The 26,106-nt window shown below is 38.6% G+C and overlaps 1 protein-coding gene across 2 annotated transcripts in view; it reads left to right on the plus strand.

Annotated features, from left to right (window-relative positions):
* Positions 1-26,106, plus strand: part of nlk2 (nemo-like kinase, type 2) — a 154,826-nt gene that overhangs the window by 122,373 nt on the left and 6,347 nt on the right. Inside the window, exons 6-10 of one of the 2 annotated variants that reach the window (XM_060848089.1) lie at positions 1,030-1,239; positions 4,523-4,624; positions 20,013-20,099; positions 20,609-20,807; positions 23,711-23,804. In XM_060848089.1, the coding sequence (XP_060704072.1) occupies positions 1,030-1,239; positions 4,523-4,624; positions 20,013-20,099; positions 20,609-20,807; positions 23,711-23,804 (692 nt within the window). The remainder of the gene's footprint in view (positions 1-1,029; positions 1,240-4,522; positions 4,625-20,012; positions 20,100-20,608; positions 20,808-23,710; positions 23,805-26,106) is intronic. The other variant, XM_060848090.1, reaches the window with a different exon arrangement.

The following is a 26,106-nucleotide window of genomic DNA, read 5'->3' on the forward strand; positions in this document are numbered from 1 at the left end:
ATATCACCTACAATTTTAAAATTAAAACTGACTTAATTATACATAATGAAGTCCCTTTTATTAGTCTGATTTAGGGTGAAAAACCAAATCTGGCCAATTGTGCTAAACTAATTTAATTTTTTTAGGAATGTTAACTTTGCTGATTTCAGAAGAAATGTACAACATAGTTTCATGAGCATTCTTTCCTGCCACATCCATTTGGACATTCCTTCTCAGTGCACCCAACCATGAAGTCTTGGCAGACTGTTTGGGTAGAGAGGTCTTCTCAACCTCCATTGAGTCTGAGCCTTTTTTTTCCCCCCCCAAGTCTAAGGAATTTTTGAGTAGCGATCAACAATGAGAAACTTGGCTTACAATTTCCTGTCTGTCTAAACCATGAAGAAACTAATTATACTCAACTATTTATTTGAATTAGCTAATCAGTGCAAAATTTGTATTGATGTAAGATCATTAGAACTGGAGCTTTAGATTGAACTTCTGATCTTTTGAATTTTAGCTCTCCAGCTAAGTCAATGGAGCAAAATGTCAGCCTGTCACCCCTCGAGCTATTAGGGATGAGCATTAATTGAGGGCCTTGCTAGAATGCTCACATTTCATGAGCAGATTGGGGGTAAAAAGAAATCTAATGTATTTCACCTTTTTAACCTGAAGTTAAATATTAGTTTAATATTGGAAGTATAATCTTCAAAAAGATGTTGATTCATATTTCAGTAGCTCTTAACTATTTTATTTTATCTGTAGGTTGCTTAGCTAGATGCCACTCCTCTGTAATATTAAGTGTATCGTTCAGGATACTTTGTTGCTCATCAACAATTCCTTAAAATCCAGAATAGTGTTGTTTTTCATAGCTTTGATCTTACAAGTGCAAAATTCATGGCATGGTATGAGGTCAGTTGTTATTTTTAATCATCTTTAAAGTTGATGAGCATTACTGTTGCTAGAAAGCAAGTGTTGTAACCATTCTTACTATGAGACTGTAGATTGAAGAAATTTGTTGCTAGTGTTCCAAAATATTTTGTTTTCTTGCAGATTTGTGACTTTGGTCTTGCCAGAGTAGAAGAACTTGATGAGTCCCGTCATATGACCCAGGAAGTTGTCACTCAGTATTACCGAGCACCAGAAATCCTGATGGGTAGCCGCCATTACACTAATGCCATCGATATCTGGTCTGTAGGGTGCATCTTTGCAGAGCTTTTAGGCCGTAGAATCTTATTCCAGGCTCAAAGTCCCATTCAACAGGTAATCCAGCTGATTGATGTGAATTTTTGCTTCAAGATAAGGAGCCTTGTGTTTTAAGGGCATAAAACTTTGTACTGTTTAGATAACCTCAATTTTAGACACACCACAAAGTCTTCATTTATCATCCCTTCTTGTAAGTGTAGCAGTTTTCGTAAGATTACATACAAGACCTCCTATTTTAAACCATTCAGATGGTTTAATTGAGATTTGAAGATTTGTCTTACAGATTGACTTGCGTTCTAACATAATACCATTAATTGTGGTACCTTGGTATCAATAGATGGGTGAAAAGATCCACGATATAAACATCAGCTTTTTCAAAAGTTGATAATTTAAAGTAATAGAGATCTTTCATCTCTACTTATAAATACTATCAGTACATTCATTGACATAAGGGAGTAACAGGAGTGTACAGTAGTATAAAGATTTGACAGGGTAATATCCAGGAAAGTGTTAACTAGCATCTTCCACTGAGGGAAATCATTAATACTTCAGAGGTAGTAATATTTCTACAAAGCTGTACATTCTTCCTTAATATGTGGTAAACTAGTTATTATTAGAACTTAAAGAGCCTGTAGTTTATCTTGGCTAGACTAAGCAAGCATACTGCATATGCCACTGAGGCTTTTTACAGCTATTCAACTAGCTGATTTGTATGCCAACTCAATAAACTGCCTTATTCCTATTCCTTGATACATTTACCTAGCAAAACAGTAGGTAAATGAAAATTTAAATTGACTTAGTATCTGCAGTGTTGTGGACGACAGTTTAGATTTTTCATTACTCAAAGTATCAAAAGGTATTGCCTGATTAACTGCTAAATGACCAATTCTTAACTTTTAGACTGTTTCTATGTTTTGGATTGTCCTGCCGAAATAGAAGATTTTTTTAATACTCCTACAAAATCTTTTGCCATTTCAAAAGACTTGGATTATATTAAACCTCAATATTCTATTGTAAGGGAATGCAATTCCATTTTTCTGCCCTGTATTAGCATTGAGATGCGTCTATGGGCATGTAAATAAATTCACTCTGTCCCACTCCAGTGAAAATATTCTAATTTTATTTTCAGTGGGTTACTTCATACGTACCAAATTGAACTTTAACCTGCCAGCTTTTTTCCCACTTATGTGTTAATAACTCTTTACAACTTCCTACTGTATCCATGCAGTTTACTATGTTTCAGTTGAGGCAGTTATTGAACAAAACTTCTGATATGAGGGCTTTTTAATTGTTGACTTCGACTAGTAAGAGTCGATTGTTGAGCAGCACGATACTTTTCAAGTTGTGTCTTGCGTTGTTTCCATTTTTCTCCTACTTTAAAATTGTACATCTCCTAATGGCGTAAAACCACAAAAATGGATATTAATGTTACAGGAACAGTTGCAAGCATTTTTTAAAATCAAGATTGTAAACTGGCATGTGCCATTATGGCTTTACTGCACTGTTTTAAAATGCATTGCATAAAATAAATATATGGGTACCCTCAAACAAAATCTCTTTCCTATATTTTTTTTCCAAAAGAATACTTCATAAAGTTTAGCCTTTTGTTTCCTGTTGCATCCATCCCTGAATCTGCCTTCCCCTCCAAACATGTACAGTGCTGATGTCCAAATACTCAAAGTACCTCCTTGTCTGACCTGTCTGTCAGCTGGAAAGATGCTTTGTCAACTACAGAACCAATCTCGCTGTCCACCAGAAGTGCTGCCTGATCAGCTGTTCCTGTATCAACTGAAGGATATCTGGCAAAATCAGCTAGGTTATTTTTTTCAGAGGGCTAAATTGAGTGCTGAATCAAGTTTGTTTTTCTAAACAATATTGCCAACAGGAAGGAGATAACTGAGAATATCAATGTGTAGAATGGTGTTTGACTTGTGCATGGATCATGGCTTTCTGCTGGAATATGAAGTCACAGTACATATAAGCATGAACAATCTACAAAATCAAATTTTTTTTTCTTTTATGGGATATGGATGATTGCTGGTAAGACCAGTATTTATTACCTATCCCTTATTGCCCTTGAACTAGAATCTTAACAGGCCATTTGAGGCAATTTTAGAGTCCATACCATTAGAGTTCTGAATCACCTGTAGGTCAGGCAAACTAAGGACAGCTGATGTCCTTTCTGAAACCGCATTAGTGAAACAAATTGTTATGAAAAAATACCTATGATAGTTGTCATGATAATAAATACTGAGATTACCTTTGTTTCCAATTTATTAATTAAATTTAAATTCCACTACTTGGTCATTTTGAGCCATCTGCCCCAGAGCATTAGCTTGTCTGGAATACTAATTCAATGAAATTGCCACTACACTGCTGTCTCCTCCCAAGCAATACAATTTTAAGGTGCAATGATACAAAAAACAGAGCATATTAATTTAGGATTATATTCAGTGAAATGCTATTATGATATCCAACAAGAAAACTTGTGTATCCACGTTAAGTCTGTCAGATGAAACTAAAACTCTTAGAATAATGGTATGTCTTTCGAAGATTTATATCTGCCATTGTTTTAGTCTTGTACAAACATATTTTAAGGTGGAAAGTAATTTTTCTGTTTTACTTAATGTATTTTCAATTATTTGTGTATTCATTTAATATACATTCTAACAGTCAAGTGAGCAATTGAATTATGTAAATAGCTGGTTGGTGTAATCCTGGACTAGATTTATTAATATGCAGCTGGTGTGAATAAGTATTTTGAGTTGGTTTCCTATGTTCTGTGGATGAAAGTTATTTGAAATCACATATAACTGTGTATATTATATAAAGTATATAGTTACAACAACTGATCAACAATTTCTCAGCAGATAAATTTAATATATGCCTGTAGTTCAGTCTGTAGAAATTGTTTCAAATCTAGCACAATTTCAACTTTGCCAAAAATGCTGCAGTCTGTATGTTCGTGACAATGAATGTTGTGTGAATTTCCAGTACTGTTTATATAATAAAGATGTTTGTTATGAAAAGATGCATTTGATAAGTAAAATTGTTTATTTGAAAAAAGCAAAACATTGTAGGTCAAAAAGGCTGGAGTTGGACAATGTAATTTGATTATTTACAAACTGAAAAATTTCTTGATTTCTGACTAGACCTATGGCACAAGTAAATTCAACTTTAAGTTGCGCTGAAAGATAAGTTGTTCTCAACAATAAATGGCTATCCTTAAAATGATTTATACAAGCCTATTACTTGCCATAATATTTCAAAAGAAACTTGCTGATCAAAAGAGTGCAAAGTTTATGACTATCCTAAACAGTGAATTATATTCCTCTGGCAGTTGGACTTGATCACAGATCTTTTGGGAACTCCATCACTAGAAGCCATGCGGACAGCATGTGAAGGTGCCAAGGCTCACATACTCAGGGGTCCTCATAAACAGGTAAGATTCTAGTCATAGCTTGTATTTGAGCAGCACTGCTTAGTGAATGGAAGTGACTCCAATCCTAAAATTATGGATTGTGCTTGTAAGAAAAAATAGTTTCAAACTAGAGTTTTCATATTTTGTCTTTTATCAGTCTAAAGGAATATTAATTTAAAATGGTTGAAATTATATATCCCTTAATACAGTGCGTTCTAGTATGGTGCGGCAGTTGCGTTCCTCCACAACCTAGCACTATAGGAAATTACACTGTAGAAGATCACTATAGAAAATTGCTATACCTGTTCGGTAGAAAGTTTGCGTTATCCAAATAGCATCCACAATTCGTCAATCACATCATAGCCAATTTGCGCTGATGAAACGTGTTATATCAGAATGACCTGTACAATTTTCTTGGCACCTGCTTGTACATGAATTTGATTCTTCTGATATCAGTGGTCCCGTTTGGACAATCATCTTCAAAGCTGTGAGCCAAAATGGTGGGCTTGAATTTCAGGTCCCACATATGAGATTTGGAGGCTGGCAGCTGCTAAATATAATGTCAGTGGTTTCAATGCATGTTCCCTAGCTCCATTTTTCATAGTCATAGGATTGGATCAAAAATCATGTGCAATGGGTAGCTAATCTGAATAATTAAGTGTCTATTAAGGCCTGTTAAGAGGCCAACTGGATTTTTTGGTTGACCGCCAGGATTTTCAATGACTGTGTTCATGAATGACCTCAGTAAAGGCACACTAGGTAACAACATCCATAGGGATTGTGTTTTACATTCTATTTGAAATAGAAAAGAGTAAATTGAGGACTGGTATGTTAAACTTGCAGGTAACTGAATGAGCTGAAGAGAATTAGGATGGATCAATACAGCAGTAGTGGCAGACCTTTAAGCGGATGTTTCAGAAAACTTGGAATGACCTGTTTCTTTTCAGATTAGAAGGTTATGGGGTGATCTGATCAAAGTCTTCAAAATATTAACCAGAGAAGGCACGATAGATAACAAATTGTTCCCATTAATTGAAGATTCTAGAACAAGGGACAGAGTCTCAGCGCTGGGGCCAGACCATTCGGGAATGATGTTTGGAAGCACATCTACACAGGGTGGTAGATGTTTTGAACCCTTCTTCCACAAACAACAGTGAACGCAGGATCAAGTGTTAATTTTAAATCTGCCTACATTTGCTCCAAACTCAAGCTTGTATGTTCCCACAGTTGTCAGGACCAGTTTAATTGCCTGGAGGCAGCTTTCTAGATGCCGGGCCAGTGATGGGAGCCTTGGAGTAGGTCACATTCCACTTTCCAGACAGGTCCAGAGGTCCAACCTGCTTCAGCAACCACAAGCCACCCTATAAGGTGTCTTTCCATCAAGCCAGCGCACCAAGTGCCTTCTACTTCACCTACCTTCTGTGGCATTCTGCCTGCTGCCTTTGAGCCAACTGGCCACTGGCCCTACAGTTGAGAGAACATGTTTTAAAAATTGTTAACTTAGGTAACATGATGTCATTGAGACACCTTGTAGGATTGCACATTTTTAATTACAACTGAACAGAAGTTGATTTCACAAAAGAAGGAAAAAATATAAACTAAATAATGAAGATAATCAGAATGATCTTGATGTGCAAAGTAAAACAAAGTTTCTCCCTATTTCTAACACTTAGAGACTCAAGTCCAAAGGAGTTAAAAATCTGTCACCTCTTCAACATTCTACTTAACTGACACCTGACATTTCCTTTGCCATGAACTAATAAACCAAGACAATGCGTCCTTTCCAAATCTGCCAACGTGAACTTTTAACAAATGTGAGGTCTGAGCATTCTCAGTTTGAGTGACTTGCCCTGAATCATCCTCCTACAAGAGGAACTAAACTTGCTTCTAAACTCAGCATGGGTGTCTTCTGAACTGAATTATGTGAACATATGGGTATTTTGTGAATGGGACAGTGTGAAAGCTGCAGTTTTGGATGATCTTGAGATTATGGAGTATGGAATGCTGGCTGGTTGGAAAAAGTCAACTGATAAGAAATATGAATCAAGATTTCAGAAGCAGTTGAGCTGAGACAAGGGTGGAGTCAGGTGATATTACTGAGGGATAATGGGCAATCTTGCTGGTTGCAAGCCTATCTGAGGCTAATGGCATCAAGTTTAAGAACAATTTGATTCGGGCTCAGGCGGTTCTCAGAGGAATTGATTCATTGGGCTGCTTTTGGTTAATAGGCAAAAGTGAGGACTGCAGATGCTGGAAACCAGAGTCGAGATTAGAGTGGTGCTTTCAATTAATGTATATTTACATCACATTTTCATGTCAGTTATAATTAAGAAATTAGCTGAACTGATTTTTGAGCATTTGTAGTTAGTGTATTCACCACAGGAGCAGCTGGTTCACTCTTCAAATTGGATCCCTCAATTTGTTTAAAGAAACCAAAATGGATTCCAAATACTTTTAATCAAAGATAATAAATTAAGCATGGTTCATATTTGAGCAAATGTAACATTTTATAAAAAATGAAATGTACAGTTATTTTGTTTGGAATTCAAACTTGGTTTGAAATTTCTACTGGTGGTTTAATCCCCACATTTGAATGATGCAAAATTAATCATTGAATCATTGTTTTTGATATTATCACTGTCCCTGCTGAAGGTACTGAGTATACTATACCACCACATATTACCTACAGTACTGGCCATTTTCTTATGTTAATCAGGCTCTTTCATTCACAACTTCACAATTCATATTAGTCTCACAGGATATTCCCATGCACTGTACCAAACAGGGATTAATGAATGGGAATCAAGAATAGGAGCCTTGATTTATTTTCCTGTTTCTAACTCAAGGTGCTGAAAATCTGGCTTTCCCACTAACATTGTAGTTGAGAACAGCTAACTGTTGAGAAGGTACTGAACTTGAGACTTCCTAATTCTGACTTAGACTAACTTTTTCATTTAAAAGGACCAACTATACCTCTTCAAGTTGTATGTTTTATTCTTTTATGTAAAATTCACCTATGATTTTCTTCAGCTAGCACCCTTCATTTGATTTGGAATTGTTCATTATCCCTTAAGACCTGACTTTGTGACAACCATGTTTCACTTCAGCTTGCTCTAATTTCACACTTTTGCATGTTGTTTACCATCTCCAATCTGGTTTCTTACACTCGCATAGCACTGTAGTGGTCCTAATTGAGCCATAAAATATCCTGAAATGGGTGTCTCCCTTCCAAATGTCTTTACTCCTCCACTTCTTATTTCTCAGTTCATTGTTGTCCCTCTGCAACATGATCAGGAAGCATGAAGAAACACAGGCATGTCAGATTGTGGAAAATCCCGAAATATTCTCTATCAAGGAGGATAGTTCGGAAAAAGCAGGACTCAAGGAGGCAATCTGCGCATGGGGCAGGAGGCATTGGTAGGCTGTTTAACGAGTACTCCCATTTTTCTTTTTCAGGAGGACTTAGGGACAGTATTTGGGAAGAGGGACTGAGATCTTGAGCAGTTTGACATAGGGAGTGAGGAGGTATGGAGGTTTTGGTAGGAGTATCTATGGACACATCTCCAGATAAGTTGTAAACCAGGCTGCTGTGGGAGACTAGAGAAAAACATTACAGGGGCTCTAACCCAAATTTTAAATTCTCTCTGTCCACTGAAGCGGTTCCAGAGAATTGGAGGACAACTAATGTGGTTCCACTTTACAAAGTGTGGTAGAGATGAATCAGGCAATTACACGCCAGTGGCATGCTCATCAGTGGTGGGAGAACTATTGGAGAACATTCTGAAGGATAGAATAAATCATCTTCTGGAGAGGCAAGGTTTGATCAAGGATAGTTAGTGTGGCTTTGTCAGAGGGAGGTCATGCCTGACAAATTTGAATTTTTCAAGGTGGTGACCGGGATCTAGATGACAGTAGTGCAGTTGTAGTTTGTATGGATTTCAGCAAAGCTTTTTGACAAGGTCCCATATGAGACACTGTAAAGAAGTAAAACCATGTGTGATCTAGGGTAACTTTGGTAATTTGGATTCAAAATTGGTTTAATGGTAGGAGACCGAGGATAATGGTAGAAAGCCATTTCCATGGCTGGAGGCCTCTGTACAGTGATGTCCATGAGAGATGTAAACAATAATAAAGAAAATATTGGGGGAGTGATGAGCACGTTTAGACGACAATGACCAGATTGTTGACTGTAAGGAAAAAGATCTTAATTTACACTTATTAGGGTTATGTTCCATTTACCACTGATCTGCTATTTGACCATCATCTATCAGCCCTGTGAGGTGATGTTACTTCTTCCTAAGTGCAAGACTAGGGAATACACATCGAATGGCAGAACCGTAGAAAGATGAAGGGGATCTTGTCCACCGACCCCTAAAGGTGGCAGAATAAGTTAAATTGGGTAGTTGCAGAGAGGACACTTGCCCTAAACAACCAGAGCAGAGATTATAGCAGCAGGGAGGTTATGTTGGAGCTGTACCTGTACAAGACTCTGCTCAGCTACAGCTGGAGAACATTTCTGGCCACTGCACTTTAAGGATTATAATTGCACTGGAAGTGCAGAGACGACTAACCAAAATGTTGCTTGGGGTGAAGCCATGAATTTAACTAAGAGGAGAGACTGGATAAGCTCACGTTGTTTTCTTTGGAGCAGCGAAGGCTTGTTGGGGGCATGATTGAAGTATATGAGATTGAGGGGCGTGGACAGAGTGGATAGGAAGCAGTTGTGTCCCCCTTTGTTGCAAGGTCAATAACAAAGTGGTGTACTTTTTAAAGTGAAAGGCAGGAGATTGAGGGGATTTGAGGAAAAGAAGTTTATCCTGAAAGGTGGTAAGAGTCTGGAATGCATTGCCTAGGAGGGAAGTTGAAATGAGAAACCTGCAAACTTTTCAAAAAGTACCTTTTAATGAGCATTTGAAATGTCATAATGTTCAGGGCTATGGACCAAGTGCTGAAAAGTGGACTAGTGTAGATTGAGTGGGGTGGTCCGTCAGTACATGCTCGATGGACCAAAGTGCCTTTTCTGTACTGTGATTCTGATTTCAAATATTGGGCCCTGACAATTTCTGTTTTTAGCTTAACTAAATTATCTAAAATGTTTCTTTTTATCGGTCAAATGAAATCTAAAAATGATTCTCACAAGAATATAGGAGTGCTGTTTATAAAATTACATACTTTATTAAAGTGTAAGAGTGGCTATCCGTTTGTTCAATTTTAGAAAAGCATCTCATTTTGATCTGATGAAATTTCTATTGCTGCCAGTGATTCGTGTTTGATTCAAATCTAGGTTTTCCTTTGAAATTTGATGAATGAATGCATACACTTAAAATAGTGGCAATGCATACACTTATAAAGTAAGGACTGAAGTGGTGGATATGAATGACAGAATAACCTCCAGGTTTAAAAAGAACCACTAAAACTTAGTTACATCTAAACATAACTTATGAGTAAATGTTGAAAGTAATTTTGAGTATTATGAACTGAAAAAAACTAAGCCTGATCTCTTTTTTTGTGCCTCAACTATTTGTCTACCTGTAACGTGCAGTTGGCAGATTTTTTTGCAACAGGAATTGTGCTGCACTGAGAAGGTTGAGAGATTTGAATGAAGTTACAAAGTGTACACAGAAGGGCCAATAACCAGAGAGCACATTTTAAGATAATTTGGTAAAATAGCTAGGGGAAATTAGACTTATTCTGTGTACACTGATTACAGACAAACCTTGACAAGAAGCCACGTAGAAAATTCCTGCTATATATCAACAGTCCAATTGTATTGAGGTGAGTCACAAACTAGTATATACTATCCAAAAAGTAATTTGAATAGCAACTTTCAAAGGACATAAGACATGCATTTAAAGTACAGAATTCACTGCACTAAGGGTAAACAGTGGGAAAGTGTAATCGTTTGGATATTTTTTCAAAAAAACTGTCATTTAAATGTTGTTTGAATTAGTCATACAACATAGAAACAGACCCTTTCACCTACCATGTCTCCTGTACTCTAGGGTTCTATGGTAAATGCAAGTCCTTGCTATTCACATTGGGTTACTTTTCTGTTTAATAGAGCCAATTATTTAACCTGTGCTGGAGAACATTTCTTCAAAGTAGCATAAATCCTGTTGCAGTTAAGCTCAATTGTCTGGGAGAGCAGTTGACTGGCATGTCATTTTGAACTTTGCTTCATTGTAATGATTGGTAATTTATTTCTTGGGCAAGTGGATGGAATTTCTGTTGCAAACTTCGCTGTTTGAAGTTGCATCTAGTTAAGTTTACTGTAGCCTTTTGTAAATGGAAACTTTGATATACTGACAACAATAACCTAAATTGTGAAGCATTTTTATTTTTTGACCCTCAGTCCATCATGACTGCAGGGATGGACATTATATTAATCGGAGGAAAAAAAACACTATTTGGGTTTATTCAAACAACATAGTCAAGGTTTCAGTGCCAGTTTTTATGATCAATGTTTTACCTGAGACTGTTTGACTAGGTATCTTTCGGAAAGTTATAGGACACCTTGACAGAAATTGCAAGCATGTTTCCATAGCAGATCCACTACTTTATCATTTATATAAACAATTTGGATGTGAGCATAAGAGGTATAGTTAGTAAGTTTGTAGATGACCCCAAAATTGGAGATGTAGTGGACAGCGAAGGAGGTTACCTCAGATTACAACGGGATCTTGATCAGATGGATCAATGGGCTAAGAAGTGACAGATGGAGCTTAATTTAAATAAATGCAAAGTGCTGCATTTTGGGAAAGCAAATCTTAGCAGGACTTCTACACTTAATGGTAAGGTCCTAGAGAGTGTTGCTGAACAAAGAGACCTTGGAGTGCAGGTTCATAGCCCCTTGAAAGTGGAGTCGCAGGTAGATAGGGTAGTGAAAAAGGCATTTTGTATGCTTTATGCTTTCCTTTATTGGGCAGAGTATTGATACAGGAGTTAGGAGTTCGTGTTGTGGCCGTACAGAGAAGAGAGAGTGAGGTCTGCGGATTCTGTAGATCAGAGTAGTGTGTGTTGCTGGAAAAGCACAGCAGGTCAGGCAACATCCGAGGAGGAGAATTGACGGGCCAGGGCTGAGTGTTTAAAATTTTTGGGGGGTGGGGTAGTTGAGAAAGCGATAGGTGGATGAAGGTAAGGGGTTAGGTGTGGGGGGTGGGGACGGTGATGGACAGGTCTGGAGGGCAGTACCGAGTTGGAGGCTTGGGATAATGTGGGGGGATGGAAAATGTGTACTTGAGATTGGCCTCTGGCCTCTGACCCCATCTCAATTATTTTTTCAGAAGCTTTGATTCCTACTGAAGATACTTGTTATGCCTCTAATAAATTGCCACTAAAAATGCTGAAGCATCGTATGTGTGTTTTATTATCTGGAGGAATGCTCCTATTCCTGGCGAACGAGTTATCCGGATAGGCTGGGCCCTTTTTTCACTGGAGCGTAAGGGATTGATGGGTGACCTTTATAAAGGTTTATAAAATCATGAGGGGCATGACTGAGATGAATAGCAACGGTCTTTTCCCTTGGTGATTTCAAAACCAGAGGACATGTTTTTAGGGTGAGAACAGAAAGATTTAAAAAGGACATGAGGGGCAACTTTTTCACGTGGATTTGTATGCGGAATGAACTGCCACATAGTGGTAAAATGCAAGCACAGTTACAACATTTAAGACGTTTAGATAGGTGCATGAATAGGAGAGGTTTAGAGCGAGATGCAAGCAATGGGACTTGGTTGGTTTGGACAGTTGAGCAAAGGGCCTGTTTCCATGCTATATGACTTGGACTTTATAACTGTTCTTTGTAAAAAGCCCCTCAGTAATCTCATTTTTAAAAAACACAACACAACATAGCAGCAAATGAATTAAATTTGATGTTACAGAACCTGATTTTTCAAAAGCTAATTGTCAAGATCCATTCACTGAAGATTTTATCATAAAGGCTGAAGTATTAAAAGTTATATTGAAATTGTAACTTGTTTGATTTAAGCTAATCTATATACTGTTATTCTAATTCATTCCACGATCAAAACATTTTGGGAAAGCAAATTTTAGCAGAACTTCGACATTTAATGGTAAGGTCCTAGGGAGTGTTGCTGAACAAAGAGACCTTGGAGTGCAGGTTCATAGCTCCTTGAAAGTGGAGTCACCGGTAGACAGGATAGTGAAGACGCTGTTTGGTATGCTTTGCTTTATTGGTCAGAGTACAGGAGTTGGGAGGTCCTGTTGTGACTGTACAGGATATTGGTTAGACCACTGTTGGAATATTGCATGCTTTTCTGGTCTCTTCCTTATCGGAAAGATGTTGTGAACTTGAAAAGGTTCAGAAAAGATTTACAAGGATGTTGCCAGGGTTGGAGGATTTGAGCTATAGGAAGAGGCTGAACAAGCTGGGGCCGTTTTCCCCGGAGCGTCGGAGGCTGAGGGGTGACCTTAGAGGTTTATACAATCATGAGGGGCATGGATAGTATAAGTAGGCAAAATCTTTTCCCTGGGATGGGGAGCCCAGAACTAAAGGGCATATGTTTAGAGTGAGAGGGGGAAGATATAAAAGAGACCCAAGGAGCAACTTTTTCACTCGGTGGTACGTGTATGGAATAAGCTGCCAGAGAAGTGGTAAAGACTAGTACAATTGCAACATTTAAAAAGCATCTGGATGGGTATATGAATAGGAAGGACTTGGGAGGGATATGGGCATGTGCTGGCAGGTAGGACTAGATTGGGTTGGGCTATCTGGTCCGCATGGACAAGTTGGACCGAAGGGTCTGTTTCTGTGCTGTACATCTTTATGACTCTATGACACTGTTTAATTCCCAATTTTAATTGTGTGAGAGTAAGAGTTAGGTATGTAATCGTTGTATTTGTTAGTTTGCTGTTGAATATGAGCGGAGTTTCATTAAATCATTGTACTATGTTCAATAGTCAAGAGTGTGGTGCTGGAAAAGCATTGCCGGTCAGGCAGCATTTGAGCAGGAGATTCGATGTTTCAGGCATAAGCCCTACATCAGGCTTATGCCCAAAATGTTGATTCTCCTGATTCTCATGCTGCCTGACCTGTGCTTTTCCAGCACCACAGTCAACACTCTGATCTCCAGTATCTGCAGTCCTCACTGTCTCCTGTTATGTTCAATATTCCATCTTCGTGCAATATTAATTGAATTGAATTTATTGTGAGGTCTACCGATGCACAGTGAAAAGCTTTGTCTTGCAAGCAATACAGGCAGATTAGAGTTAAGTAGCATAGATAAGTAAATAATAGGTAAACAGTGGCAAAAGCAAAAACACACGTACAGGTGAATGTTTAGAGTTTGAGTCCAACTAAACAGTAGGGTATGATTTGGAGATGCCGGTGTTGGACCCGGGTGTACAAAGTTTAAAAATCTCACAGCACCAGGTTATAGTCCAACAGCTTTAATTGGAAAGCTAGCGTGCTTCCAATTAAACCTGTTGGATTCTAACCTGGTGTTGTGATTTTAACAGTAGGGTAGAAACTGTTTCAAAACCGGCTGGTGTGCGTGTTCAGACTTCTGTACCTTCTCCCTGATGGTGGAGGTTGTAGAAAAACATTGCAAGGGTGAGATGGATCTTTAAGAATGTTGGCAGCCTTTCCTTGACAATGGGCCTGGTAATGGATTCTATAGATGGGAGGTTGGCCTTCGTGATTGTTCCAGGCCAAGTTCACCACTCCCTGTAACTGTCTCCGATCTTGGATGGTACAGTTGCCGTACCAGGTACTGATACATCCAGACAAAATGCTGTCTGGCACACCTATAAAAGTTGGCAAGGGTATTCACTGTCATGCCAAATTTCCTCAACTGGCTGTTGGGCCTTTGTAAACAAATATAAAATAGCCTGTTTTATGGTACTGAAATATTGTGCATTTGTTTTATTGCATGCTTTTTCTTTTAAGTACTCAATTTGCCACAAATATTTAAACAGACCTTGGCTAATAACACAAATAAAAATGTTAGAGAAATTCAGCACGTCTGCAGATTCTTTGGGGAAAGAAGCAGAATTACCATTATGTTTAATATAACTCTGTGAAATGGAGGGTGGTTGGAAAATGTTTTTTATATTGTTGGCAAGTGGAAGTGGAGCAAGTAGAACAGATGAAGGTAAAGGAGTGCTATTGGTTCTAGAGGAGTGATATTGGTACAAAATAGGCGTTAATAGGAAAAATTTGTTCACATCTCAAAATCTGAAGCTCTTTGAGAGATTATCTTCAACTTCTACCCAGCAAAAATTTATTGAACAATTATTTTTAATTATTTGTACTTTTGTTTTCTACAAATTTATAGAATGTGTGCGGTATCTTGGAAATCTTGCAATGTTAAGCTGCTTAAAATCTAATTGTTTGAAACTTCGTTGACTAGGATAATATGCAGGCCAAGTGCCATCATTGCTAATATAAAAGAACAGTTTTAAATCAATATCATACAAGATCTATGGTTTACAAGATCAGAGCAAAGCAATTATGGTTTAAATTTTGTCTGACAAAAATCTTTACCCAGTGCTAATTGGTAAACTTCTTTGGAAAAGGCTGATAAAATGTGTTAAATCATAGAAAGTTTTACAGCACAGAAGGAGGCTATTCAGTACAAGTGCATGCTGATTTTCTGCAGAATAGGCCAGTCAGTCCTAGTTCCCACTTGGTACTCAGTTATTGCCTTCAAATGCCTATCCATTCACCTCCTGAAATCAGGTGATTATTTCTGCATCCACTATCTTCGTGAGCAGTGTTCCAGGTCATTTACCATTCTGTGTAAAACAACCTCTTTTTCACATTCCTCTGCAGTTGATGGCCCAAAGCTTTAAAACTTTGTTCAACAAATCATTTAAAGTTAGTTTGAACACACAAAAAAAATTGGTTTACAGATCTACCAGTGGATCAAACATCGTAAATGTTTAATGGTGTAATCAATTAGAATAACAGTACATTAACCTAAATCGAACACCTTACACAATGCAATTTTGATGTAACTTTACAATTATTTAGCTTTTAATTTTACCATAAATCTATTTTTATATGTCATGAAATTCATTGTATTTCACTATTACTTGCCTTGCAGTTTGCTTAATTTTACAATCCTTGAAGTTATGATTATTCAATGCCAACTTGACTCAGTTAAGACTGTCCCCATATGGTCATTTTAAATACGTTTTTATATTGTGCCAGACACATTTATTGTAACTGACTCCCAAATATTTGCAATACAAAAATCAACTTTTCAAGATTCACTATGACCAATAAACTAAAATACTTGAAGGGTCCTGCCCAAAACTTTGACACTCTCGTTCCTCGGCTGCTGCCTGACCTACTGTGCTTTCTCTAGCGCCACACTTTATCAACTATCAGAAACAATGTGAAAGTTTAGGTTTCAGGAGACCGAACATTCAAATGTGTGTGCCAGTAGAAAAGGCCAGAGACTGTAGAAAAGCAAGTTAAAGGCTGTGATCTTGAAAGCGCACAGCATTTCTAACATCATAGATGAGTTGTTCGCACAGCTGGAATGTGCATTGCCTGATACACATGAGAGACAAGCATGGGACCTGAATATTGAAAGATGTTAACATTTCAAAAAGATCGGATGCCAGGAAAGGTAATGGGGTAGCTCTAGTGATTTAGTGTGTCATTAGTTTAGTGAGAATTGTTTTTGATTGAAAGACAAAGGTATAAAATTGTTTTACTAATGAGATGAGACGAGGAAAGGTAAAAGATGGGTGGCACGGTGGCACAGTGGCTAGCACTGCTGCCTCACAGCGCCAGAGACCCGGGTTCAATTCCCGCCTCAGGCGACTGCCTGTGTGGAGTTTGCACGTTCTCCCTGTGTCTGCGTGGGTTTCCTCCGGGTGCTCCGGTTTCCTCCCACAGTCCAAAGATGTGCAGGTCAGGTGAATTGGCCATGCTAAGTTGTCCGTAGTGTTAGGTAAGGGGCAAATGTAAGGGTAGGGGTATGAGTGGGTTTTGCTTCGGCGGGTCGGTGTGGACTTGTTGGGCCGAAGGGCCTGTTTCCACACTGTAAGTAATCTAATCTAATCACATCACATGGGCATAGTTTATGCACCCTGAACATTAATTACACTGTAGGACACAGTATACAGGAAGGGTCATGTGCGAAAGATACCACTAATAATGATGGCTTCATCTACATACAGATTGAGTGAATCAAGTTGGCAAAACTGGGCTGAAAAGAGTTCTGAATAGTACATTCAGGACAATTTCTTAGAGCAGCGTATTCAAATCCAAACAGGTTTTTCTAGACCTGGTATGAGATTGAGACAAAACTAATCAAAATTTTATGATAAGTCTGTCTGGGTGATAACATAGGTGATCCAACTTCGGTTTCAGTTCAAAAGTGAAGAATGGTCCTTGACCAGTGTTTTAAATTAGAATATAGATAGTGAAAAGGATAGTATCAAATAAGACCAGACTGTAAGAGATAGGCATGGGAGTAGACTGTTCAGACCCTCAAGCTTGCTGCACCATTCAGTAAGACCAGGCTGATCTGACATTCCCTGCATCTACTTCCTTGCATTTTCCCCATAACCCAAATTTAAAGTAACATTGTACACATTTCAAGTGATCAGTCATTTGTCTGTTGTAAAGCTTGTGATTTACATATGTTTTAATATTATTTAATTTAGAGCTTGGAATTTCAGGTGAGCTTTTGATCGATTTAAGAGGGTTGAATGCTTAATACTCTGTATTTCTGGAGCCATGATTTTTTAAAATCAATGTGTAACAATAGGAATTTGTTTGCATTGAGTGTTTTGCAATTGGACAGAGGGGTAAACCTTCAAACATAAGTTCATTCTTGGTTTTGAAGAATGATGAATTGATTTTGTTTAACTTAGGGAAAAACCCAAGGCTTAGAAAGATTTTGGTTTGTTTGTAGTAGTCCTGTTGAGAGTTGATATAAAAACACAACTCCTGAAGAAAGATGATCCAGTACAGTTGGGAAATAGATTACCTCAGTGTAAGGATTTTAGAGTCATATAGGTGTACAGCATAGAAACAGACGCTTGGTCCAACTCATCCATGCCAACCAAATATCCTAAACTAACCTGGTCCCATTTGCCCCATATCCCTCTAAACCCTTCCTATTCATATATACATCTAGATGCCTTTTAAATGGTGGAATCGTGCCAGCCACCTCCACTTTCTCTGGCACCATCCTCTGCATGAAAAAGTTACCCCTTGGGTCCTTGTTAAATCTTTTCCCCACTCAACCTAGTTCTGGACTCCCTGACCCCAGGGAAAAGACCTTGTCTAATCTTCCTATAAGTGAAGGAGAAAATGTCTGCCAGTTATGGATAGCCAATAAATCCTGGCCTAGCCAATGATGCTGTCATCTCATGAACAAATAATAGAAGCTGTACTTATGATCTAAGAGCTGTCAGTGACCCCTGACCTGACCCCGGATCCACGAATCCATGAAAGCCACTGGTCGTTGTGCCCTGATGTATCTCTCTATAATGCATGGTTTGGGGAGCAATTTAGTAAAATAAAAACTTCTGGCACACTGCTTGTAACTCCTGGTATAAAGGATCAGTTGAGACAATACTCAGGATCTGCATTTTACAGGAAGTGCTACTCCTGTTTAAAATGACCTGGTTGAACATAACACATTGAAAGTGCAGGTACAAGTGGATTGCCCTTATGTAAAAATGAAGATGTTTTACTTCCTTAATTTGAATTTTTCCAGAACTTTTCAACTTTGACTAAAGAAGCAATCACAATGCCCTAAAGAAAGGAATTGCATAGATTAGGCCTAGCATGGTTCATTTTTCTTTTCTTTTCTTGTCATTGTGTCTCTCACTTAATTATTCCCTGACAGATAATTAGCAGAGCATCTTTTCCTTGTCTACATCAGCTCTTAACCAGTGTGGAGTCTTGGAAAGGTTGACTTATCTTGTAATTAATAATCACCATATCTCCTCTTCCCACTGATCTAATACTGACTACAGGAATTTGAATTGATGCTTTCCAAATTAGGTAAATGTGAATACTCACTGCTACAAAAATGTTTAAGCTAATGTTTAAATTTGTACCAAATTGCCAATATTCTGTTCAACTTTGTTTTAAAGTATATTTTGTGAATATAGTGAGATCAGTAATGGGATCTTAAAGTGCATTGCATTGGTTTGTAACAAGATTTCACAAGCTTGCAAAATACAAAGTTTTATAAGTGAGAAGTCATCAACTCTGTAAAATAAGTATCATTTCCTGCTTTACACTTGAGTTTGCACTGGTGAGAAGCCACTTAGTCTGGAGTATAAATTGGGTGTGATGAAGCCAAGCACTGACTCCAAAGTAAATACTCCTAGAGTCCTAATTCTACTTCAGTAAACGCAAAATACTGCAGATGCTGGAAATCTGAAATAGTGGTACAATCTGCTAGTGAGAGACAGTTAACATTTCAAGTCCAGCAAGACTATTTCAAAACAAAATGTGATAGATTTTACTGTTGCAAAGTAGAGTGGGCAGATTGAAGATAGAGCAAAGAGTGGAAGAGACTAAATGTCAAAGATGTCCACAGAAAGAAGAACATAAGAACAGGAATGGACCGTTGAGCTTTTTGAGCCTGTTCTGCCATTCAATGAGATCATGACTGATCTATGACCTAATTCAATATGAATACTTTTGAATAGTCTGGTATTCGTTGATGTTTCCATGTTCCCTTAATACCTTTGCTTAACAATTTATCTACTTCCAATTCAAATTAGCAATTGATCCAGCATCCACTGTCATTTATGGAGGTGACTTCCAAACATCTAACAGTTTGTGTGTAGAAGTGCTTCCTAACATCTTTCCTGAATAGTCTGGCCATAATTCTCAGACTATGCCCCCTAGTCCTAGAATCACAAATGAATGGAAGTAGTTTATCTACCTGTTTTTTCCTGTTAATATCACAAAGACTTTGATCAGATCATACCTTCTAAATTCTAGAGAAAAAAGTCTAATTACTATATGAAATCCAGGTATCATCCTTTAAACCTTTGTGTACTGCTATACTCCCTCTAAGGCCAATGCATCTTTCCTAAAGTATGGTGCCCAGATCTGCGCTCCTTATTCCAAGTAAGGTCTAACCAGGAATTTGTATAAAGAAACAAACCATTGGTCCAGAATGCAGTAATGGTAGAATAAAGAGCATCACTGTTTGAAAGCAGAAACATGTGTGCAAGATACAGCCTAGCATTTGATACAAAGCAAACTAGAACACAGTGTCCACATGATTTTAAATAGAACCTTTTTGAACAACAAAATAAGTACAGCAGAACACAAAACTGCTTTGGTCATGTTATTGTATTAACTTTACCCCATAGTATGTGTATTTACTTTTTTAAAAAAAAGGCTTGTTTCATGTACAACTGGTAATCTTTGTTTCCACATTATTACACCCTTTCCCCACAGCCATCACTTCCTGTCCTTTACACACTATCCAGCCAGGCTACCCATGAAGCTGTCCACCTCCTCTGCAGAATGTTAGTTTTTGATCCTGTGAGTATACTGTATTTTATACTGTAAAACCCTTCTTGATGTGAAAACATAGCCAGTCTGCATTCTCTATTACATTACAATACTTTAATAAAAAGTTCTCAACTAATACTGATTTCTTGAATAATGGTACTCAGTTACTAACCTTAAGATTACTATCTTGAGCCTCCTGTAGTCTTGCAATTAAGTTGATGCAATAATGTTGGGAAATTCTGTAGTTGGAGGTGTTCTGACCATTTTTCTCAGCTCTGCATATGTCATTTTAGCAACTTCATTTTACAAATTACTCTACAAATATTATCCCATTTGAAACCACTTAAATGTCTTTCATAGAAAGTAATAGATTAGGCTGGGTTATTTAATATTGACCACTATGGTTTAAATGAACTTTTTTGGCTTATTTCATGAGAACATCATCTCAAGGAAGATGTATAATATTTCTCAATTCTCACATCAAATTATAATAAAATTATCAAGTTATTGGATAAAGCTTTTGTTCCCTTATGCTGTAGTCAAAAAGAATCTCTGCAAAGGATGCCCTGGCTCATCCATACTTGGATGAAGGACGGCTCCGGTACCACACTTGTATGTGCAAATGCTGTTATACCACCTCTACAGGACGTGTTTACACCAATGATTTTGAGCCCATCACTAATCCAAAATTTGATGACAGCTTTGAAAAAAACCTGACATCTGTTCGGCAGGTTAAAGGTCAGTGTAATTTTGAATATTATTTTATAGTTGGAGCATTCTGATCTGAAACCTAAAATTGTGTACTAGTTATTTTTATATGATCCTTCCATATCCACCACACATTCACCTGCACCTCCACACACGTCATCTATTGCATCCACTGCACCCGATGTGGCCTCCTCTATGTTGGGGAGACAGGCCGCCTACTTGCAGAACGTTTCAGAGAACACCTCTGGGACACCCGGACCAACCACCCCGTGGCACAACACTTTAACTCCCCCTCCCACTCCACCAAGGACGTGCAGGTCCTTGGACTCCTCCATCGCCAGACCATAACAACACGACGGTTGGAGGAAGAGCGCCTCATCTTCTGCCTGGGAACCCTCCAACCACAAGGGATGAACTCAGATTTCTCCAGTTTCCTCATTTCCCCTCCCCCCACCTTGTCTCAGTCGAATCCCTCGAACTTAGCACCGCCTTCCTAACCTGCAATCTTCTTCCTGACCTCTCCGCTTCCAGCCCACTCCGGCCTATCACCCTCACCTTGACCTCCTTCCACCTATCACATCCCCATCGCCCCTCCCCCAAGTCCCTCCTCCCTACCTTTTATCTTTGCCTGTTGGACACACTTTCCTCATTCCTGATGAAGGGCTTATGCTCGAAACATCGAATTTCCTGTTCCTTGGATGCTGCCTGACCTGCTGCACTTTTCCAGCAACACATTTTCAGCTCTACTATTATTTTTAACCAGTAACATTTTGTTATTGATCAAACAGAATGTATTATTCTTGATACCCTTCCTCTTAGGACTGCTGTTGGGCTACTTATTTCCCTATTCAAAAGCAGGTCGCAAGTTAATCACCTCTTCTACTAAGATTTGGTGGTAGTATAGTGGAACACTACAGTCAGTCAAGGTTTCCACCCCACATCAATTGACTTGACAGAAATGCAGATATGTCGTAATGTACCAGGTTGCAACACACTGAATAATTTCTCAGCTTTGGGGTGATCCAGACTTAATACTTTGCTAACACAGTAATTTTCAGTTAACTGGTGTGGGAAGGGCTTTTGCTATTCTTGCCTATGTATTTGTATTATAACATTCTCATGAGTTATCGCATTCAGCAGAGAACCATTTAATGACAAACATATAGCTGGGGACATTGCAGTGAGGAAGTCTGCTCAAATGTACTTAGGTGATGTATGGAATTGCTGCCTTGTCTGTTTTCCATTCCTGAGTTTTATCACCTTCCTGTGACTTGAATTCATGAACCAGAAAGCCATCTTGATTGAGTACTGAATGTTCAGTAATTCGCAAATTTGCTTGAAGATGTGTTGGTAGAAATGTGCTCCAAGAGAAAGTGAGGATTGCAGATGCTGAAGGTCAGAGTCGAAAAGTGTGGCGTTGGAAAAGCATAGCAGATCAGGCAGCATCCAAGGAGTAGATGAATCAACATTTCGTGCATAAGCCATCCCTGATGAAGGGCTTATGCCCAAAATGTCGATTCTCCTGCTGTCTGATGCTGCCTGACCTGCTGTGCTTTTTCAGTGTCACACTTTTCAACTAGAAATACATTCCAATTGATCTTAAAGAAATCACTGATGTTGGAGGTTTGAAAATATAACAACATGTCCATCCATTTATGTTACAAATGCATGAAAGCAGCTTCATGTGACAATTTTGTCAGTTGTCCTTGCACATAATTTCTTTTACCAGTCAGATATCTAAGAAATGCCTGGCCTCCTTTCAACTCTTGGACACAACAACACAATTGATATTGAGACTCTTCTAGGTGAACATTAGGAAAACCAAAACTATTACTTTTGATCCCCAACTCCAATTCGGCCCACTTGTCACTAATTCCATCGTCCTCTTTTACCACTTACTGATCCCTGCACTTCTTTGGCATATGTCTCAATTTAGACAAGCTTTTGAAGTACCCATCCTTTCCATCAGCAAAGCCACGTGCTTCCATCTCTACAACATCTGCTCCTCTGCATCAACAAAACTTATTGTTGTGCCTTTTTTGGAATGCCACTTTAAATCTCTTTCCAATGTCCTCCTGGTGAACCTCCCATTCTCCACCCTTCATTAACTCCTAAAATTTCTAAATTTTTACAGCTAAAATCCAGGTTTACATTCATGTCACAATTCCCCATTATCTCTATTCTGGACAATTCCCAGTTCACCCATATTTAGATTTAAAAACATCTGCCTCATTGTTAAGTCACTGTGGTCTTGGTACACCCTGTCTTTGCACTATTTTCCAGTTGTTTCATTGACATATGGCAGTTCTGACAAAGGGTCACTAGACTTGAAGTGTTACTTCTGTATTTTGCTGTCCACAGATGCTGCCAGACCTGCTGAGCTTCTCCAGTTTGTTTTTCCTTTTGGATCTCCAGCATCCACAGTTCTTTTGTTCTATATAAACTTTTTTTATAAACCCCTCAGTCCTCTGACTGTGGCTTTTTATATTTGCCTGCTACCTTCATCCCACCAATGGTGATAAAGACATTGACTGCCTCTGTCCAATTCTTTGAAAGGCCCCCTCAAAGCTCATACACCTGTCTACTACTACTACCCCTTCTAAAGCTTTGAGAAGTCATCCATGTAACCAAGCTCTGTTTGCACCTCTTAATGTCTTCCTTCTTGACTTGCCCTGTGTTCCTTTTATGTTTTCATTTATAGCTCTGAGAATGCCCCCAGCCAGTTAACGATATTAAAACATTTAACAAGTATGTGTCAGGAACTTGCAGGATCACCCTTTGTTCTGAAGTTCTAGTGCAGATTTAGCCTTAATGCTGCAGAGGTTTACATGTATACATAGTTAACGGGTTCAATTATTCACATCTTAAGCCACAATGGCTTAAACAGCAGCAAGTTATATTGTTATGACAATATTTCATTTTCTGCTCTACAGAGCTCATTCATCAATTCATTCTGGAACAGCAGAAAGGGAACAGGGTTCCACTATGCATCAACCCACAGTCTGCTGCATTTAAAAGCTTTATCAGGTATGATGCAGGCATTTCTTTGATGTATTAATGGTTTCACTATTAACAGCTTATTGTCTTTGGTGCGGGATAGTTATTTGTAGGCTGATGTTGAATCCTGTTAGGTCCTGAGAAATAACAGTTTTGTTTACCTAGATTAAGTGAATTAATTGAGGAACTCATGATTTATTTTTTAAAACAAAAGCTTGTGTACTTTATCCTAAAACTTGTACACTTCAAATTAAAACCACCACAAATTATTTAATTTTAATTTGAAAAAATAGTCTTTAAAAAGGTTGTCTATAAATCTTTTTTAAAAATCATTTATGGATTGTGGATGTCCTGGCTAGGTTAGTATTTATTGCTTGTTGCTAGTTGTCTTTGAGAAGGTGGTGGTGAGCTGCCGCCTTGAACTGCTGCTGTTCATTTGCTGTAGTTGAACCCACCGTGCCATTAGGGAGGGATATCTGTGGTGTTAACCCAGTGGCACTGAATGAAGAGTAAAGTAATTGCAAGTCAGGACAGTGACTGAGAGGTGAATTTGCACGTGTTGGTGTTCCCATCTATCAGTTGTCTTCGTCCTTCTAGATGGTGCTAGTTATGAGTTTGAACAAAGATGTCAAAGGAGTCGTAGTGAATTTCTGTAGTGCATCTTGTAATGCTGCTACTGAACATCAGTAGTGGAAGGAGTTACGATGTTGTGCCAATCAAGTAGGCTGGCAAGCTTGAGTGTTGGTGCTGCGCTCATCTAGGCAAGTGGGCACTATTCTAACGCAGCCAATTTATGTCTTGTAGATGATGGACAGGCTTTTGGGAGTCAGGAGGTGAATTATTTGCTACTGGAGTCCTAGTCTCTGACTTCCTCTTGTAACCACAGTACTTACATTGCTAGTCCAGTTCAGTTTCTGGTCAATGGTAAATTCCAGGATATTCATAGGGGAGGATTCTGTGATGGTAATGTCATGGGGTGGTGATTAGACTCTTTCCTGTCAGGACGACTTGTGGTTCAAATGTTACTTGCCACTTGTCAGCCCAATCCTGGATGTTATCTGGATCTTGCTATGTTTGGACATAGACTGCTACAGCATCTGAGAAACTGCAAACAGTGCTAAATATTGTGCTGTCATCTGCGAACATTGCCACTTCTGACCTTTAAGAACAAAAAAAAATCAAAAAAAATCTCCTGCAGAGATGACCTGGAGCTGAGTTGACAGACCCCGAGCAATCAAAACCAACTTCCTTTGTGTCCAGTCTGACTCCAACCAGCAGACAGATTTCCCAAAATTCCTGTTGACCCAATTTTGCTGGGTCTCCTTGATGCTACACTTCATCAAATATGGTCTCAATTTTAAGGGCACTCACATCATCTCTGTAATTAACTCTTTTGTCTATGTTTGAACTAAAGCTAAAACTCGGGAGCTGAGAGGCCTAGGCAAATCCCCAAACTCGGCTTCCATGAAATTTTTGCTAAGCAAGTGCTTCTTGATGGTATTATTGATTATACCTTCTTTTGCTTAACTGATGATTTGAAAGTAGATTAATTGGGTGTTCATTTGCCAGGTTGGATTTGTCCTGTTCTTTGTGTACAGGACATATGAGAGTGTGTCCACATTATTGGATAGATAACAAGTGTTGTAACTGGAATGGAAAAGCTTGGCTAGGAGTTAAAAAAAAACTCTAGAGCTCAAGCCTCGAATGTTATCAGCATACCTAACCTTTTACAGCATTCGGTTCTTCTGTCTGTTTCTTGATATCATGTGGAGTGAATAGAATTTGCTGAAGCCTAGCATTTGTGATGCTGGGTTGCAAGAGGATACCGGGTTGAATCGTCCACTCAACACTGGCTGAAGGTGAATGCAAATGCTCCAGCCTTATCTTTTGAAGAGAGGGATATTTTATGAAGCCTCTTCCTCTTGTTTAATTTTCCGTCACCGTTCATAGTTAGATGGTGGCAGCATTGAAGAGCTTAGTTCTCATCCATCTGTATTGGAATTGCTTAGTTCTACTTCAAATGTTTATCACTTGCTGTTTGGCACATGGCTAATCCTATTTTGTAGCTCCACCAAGTTGACATCTTGTTTTTAGGTATACCTGGTGCTGCTCCTGATATGCCACTATGTCCTCCTGCCCTTTGCGTTAAACCAGAGATGAACCTTGGGCCTGATGGTAATGGTAGAATGGGGGGGATATGCTGAAGTATGAGGTGCAGATTATGTTGGAGTATAATTCTGCTGCCACTAATGACCCACTGCACTTCGCAGATGCCTAAGTATGAAGTTGCTAGATCTGTTAGAAATATCTCATTCAGCACAGTGATAGAACC

Source organism: Hemiscyllium ocellatum, chromosome 31, assembly GCF_020745735.1.
Source record: "Hemiscyllium ocellatum isolate sHemOce1 chromosome 31, sHemOce1.pat.X.cur, whole genome shotgun sequence".
In the NCBI taxonomy this organism is placed as follows: Eukaryota; Metazoa; Chordata; class Chondrichthyes; order Orectolobiformes; family Hemiscylliidae; genus Hemiscyllium; species Hemiscyllium ocellatum.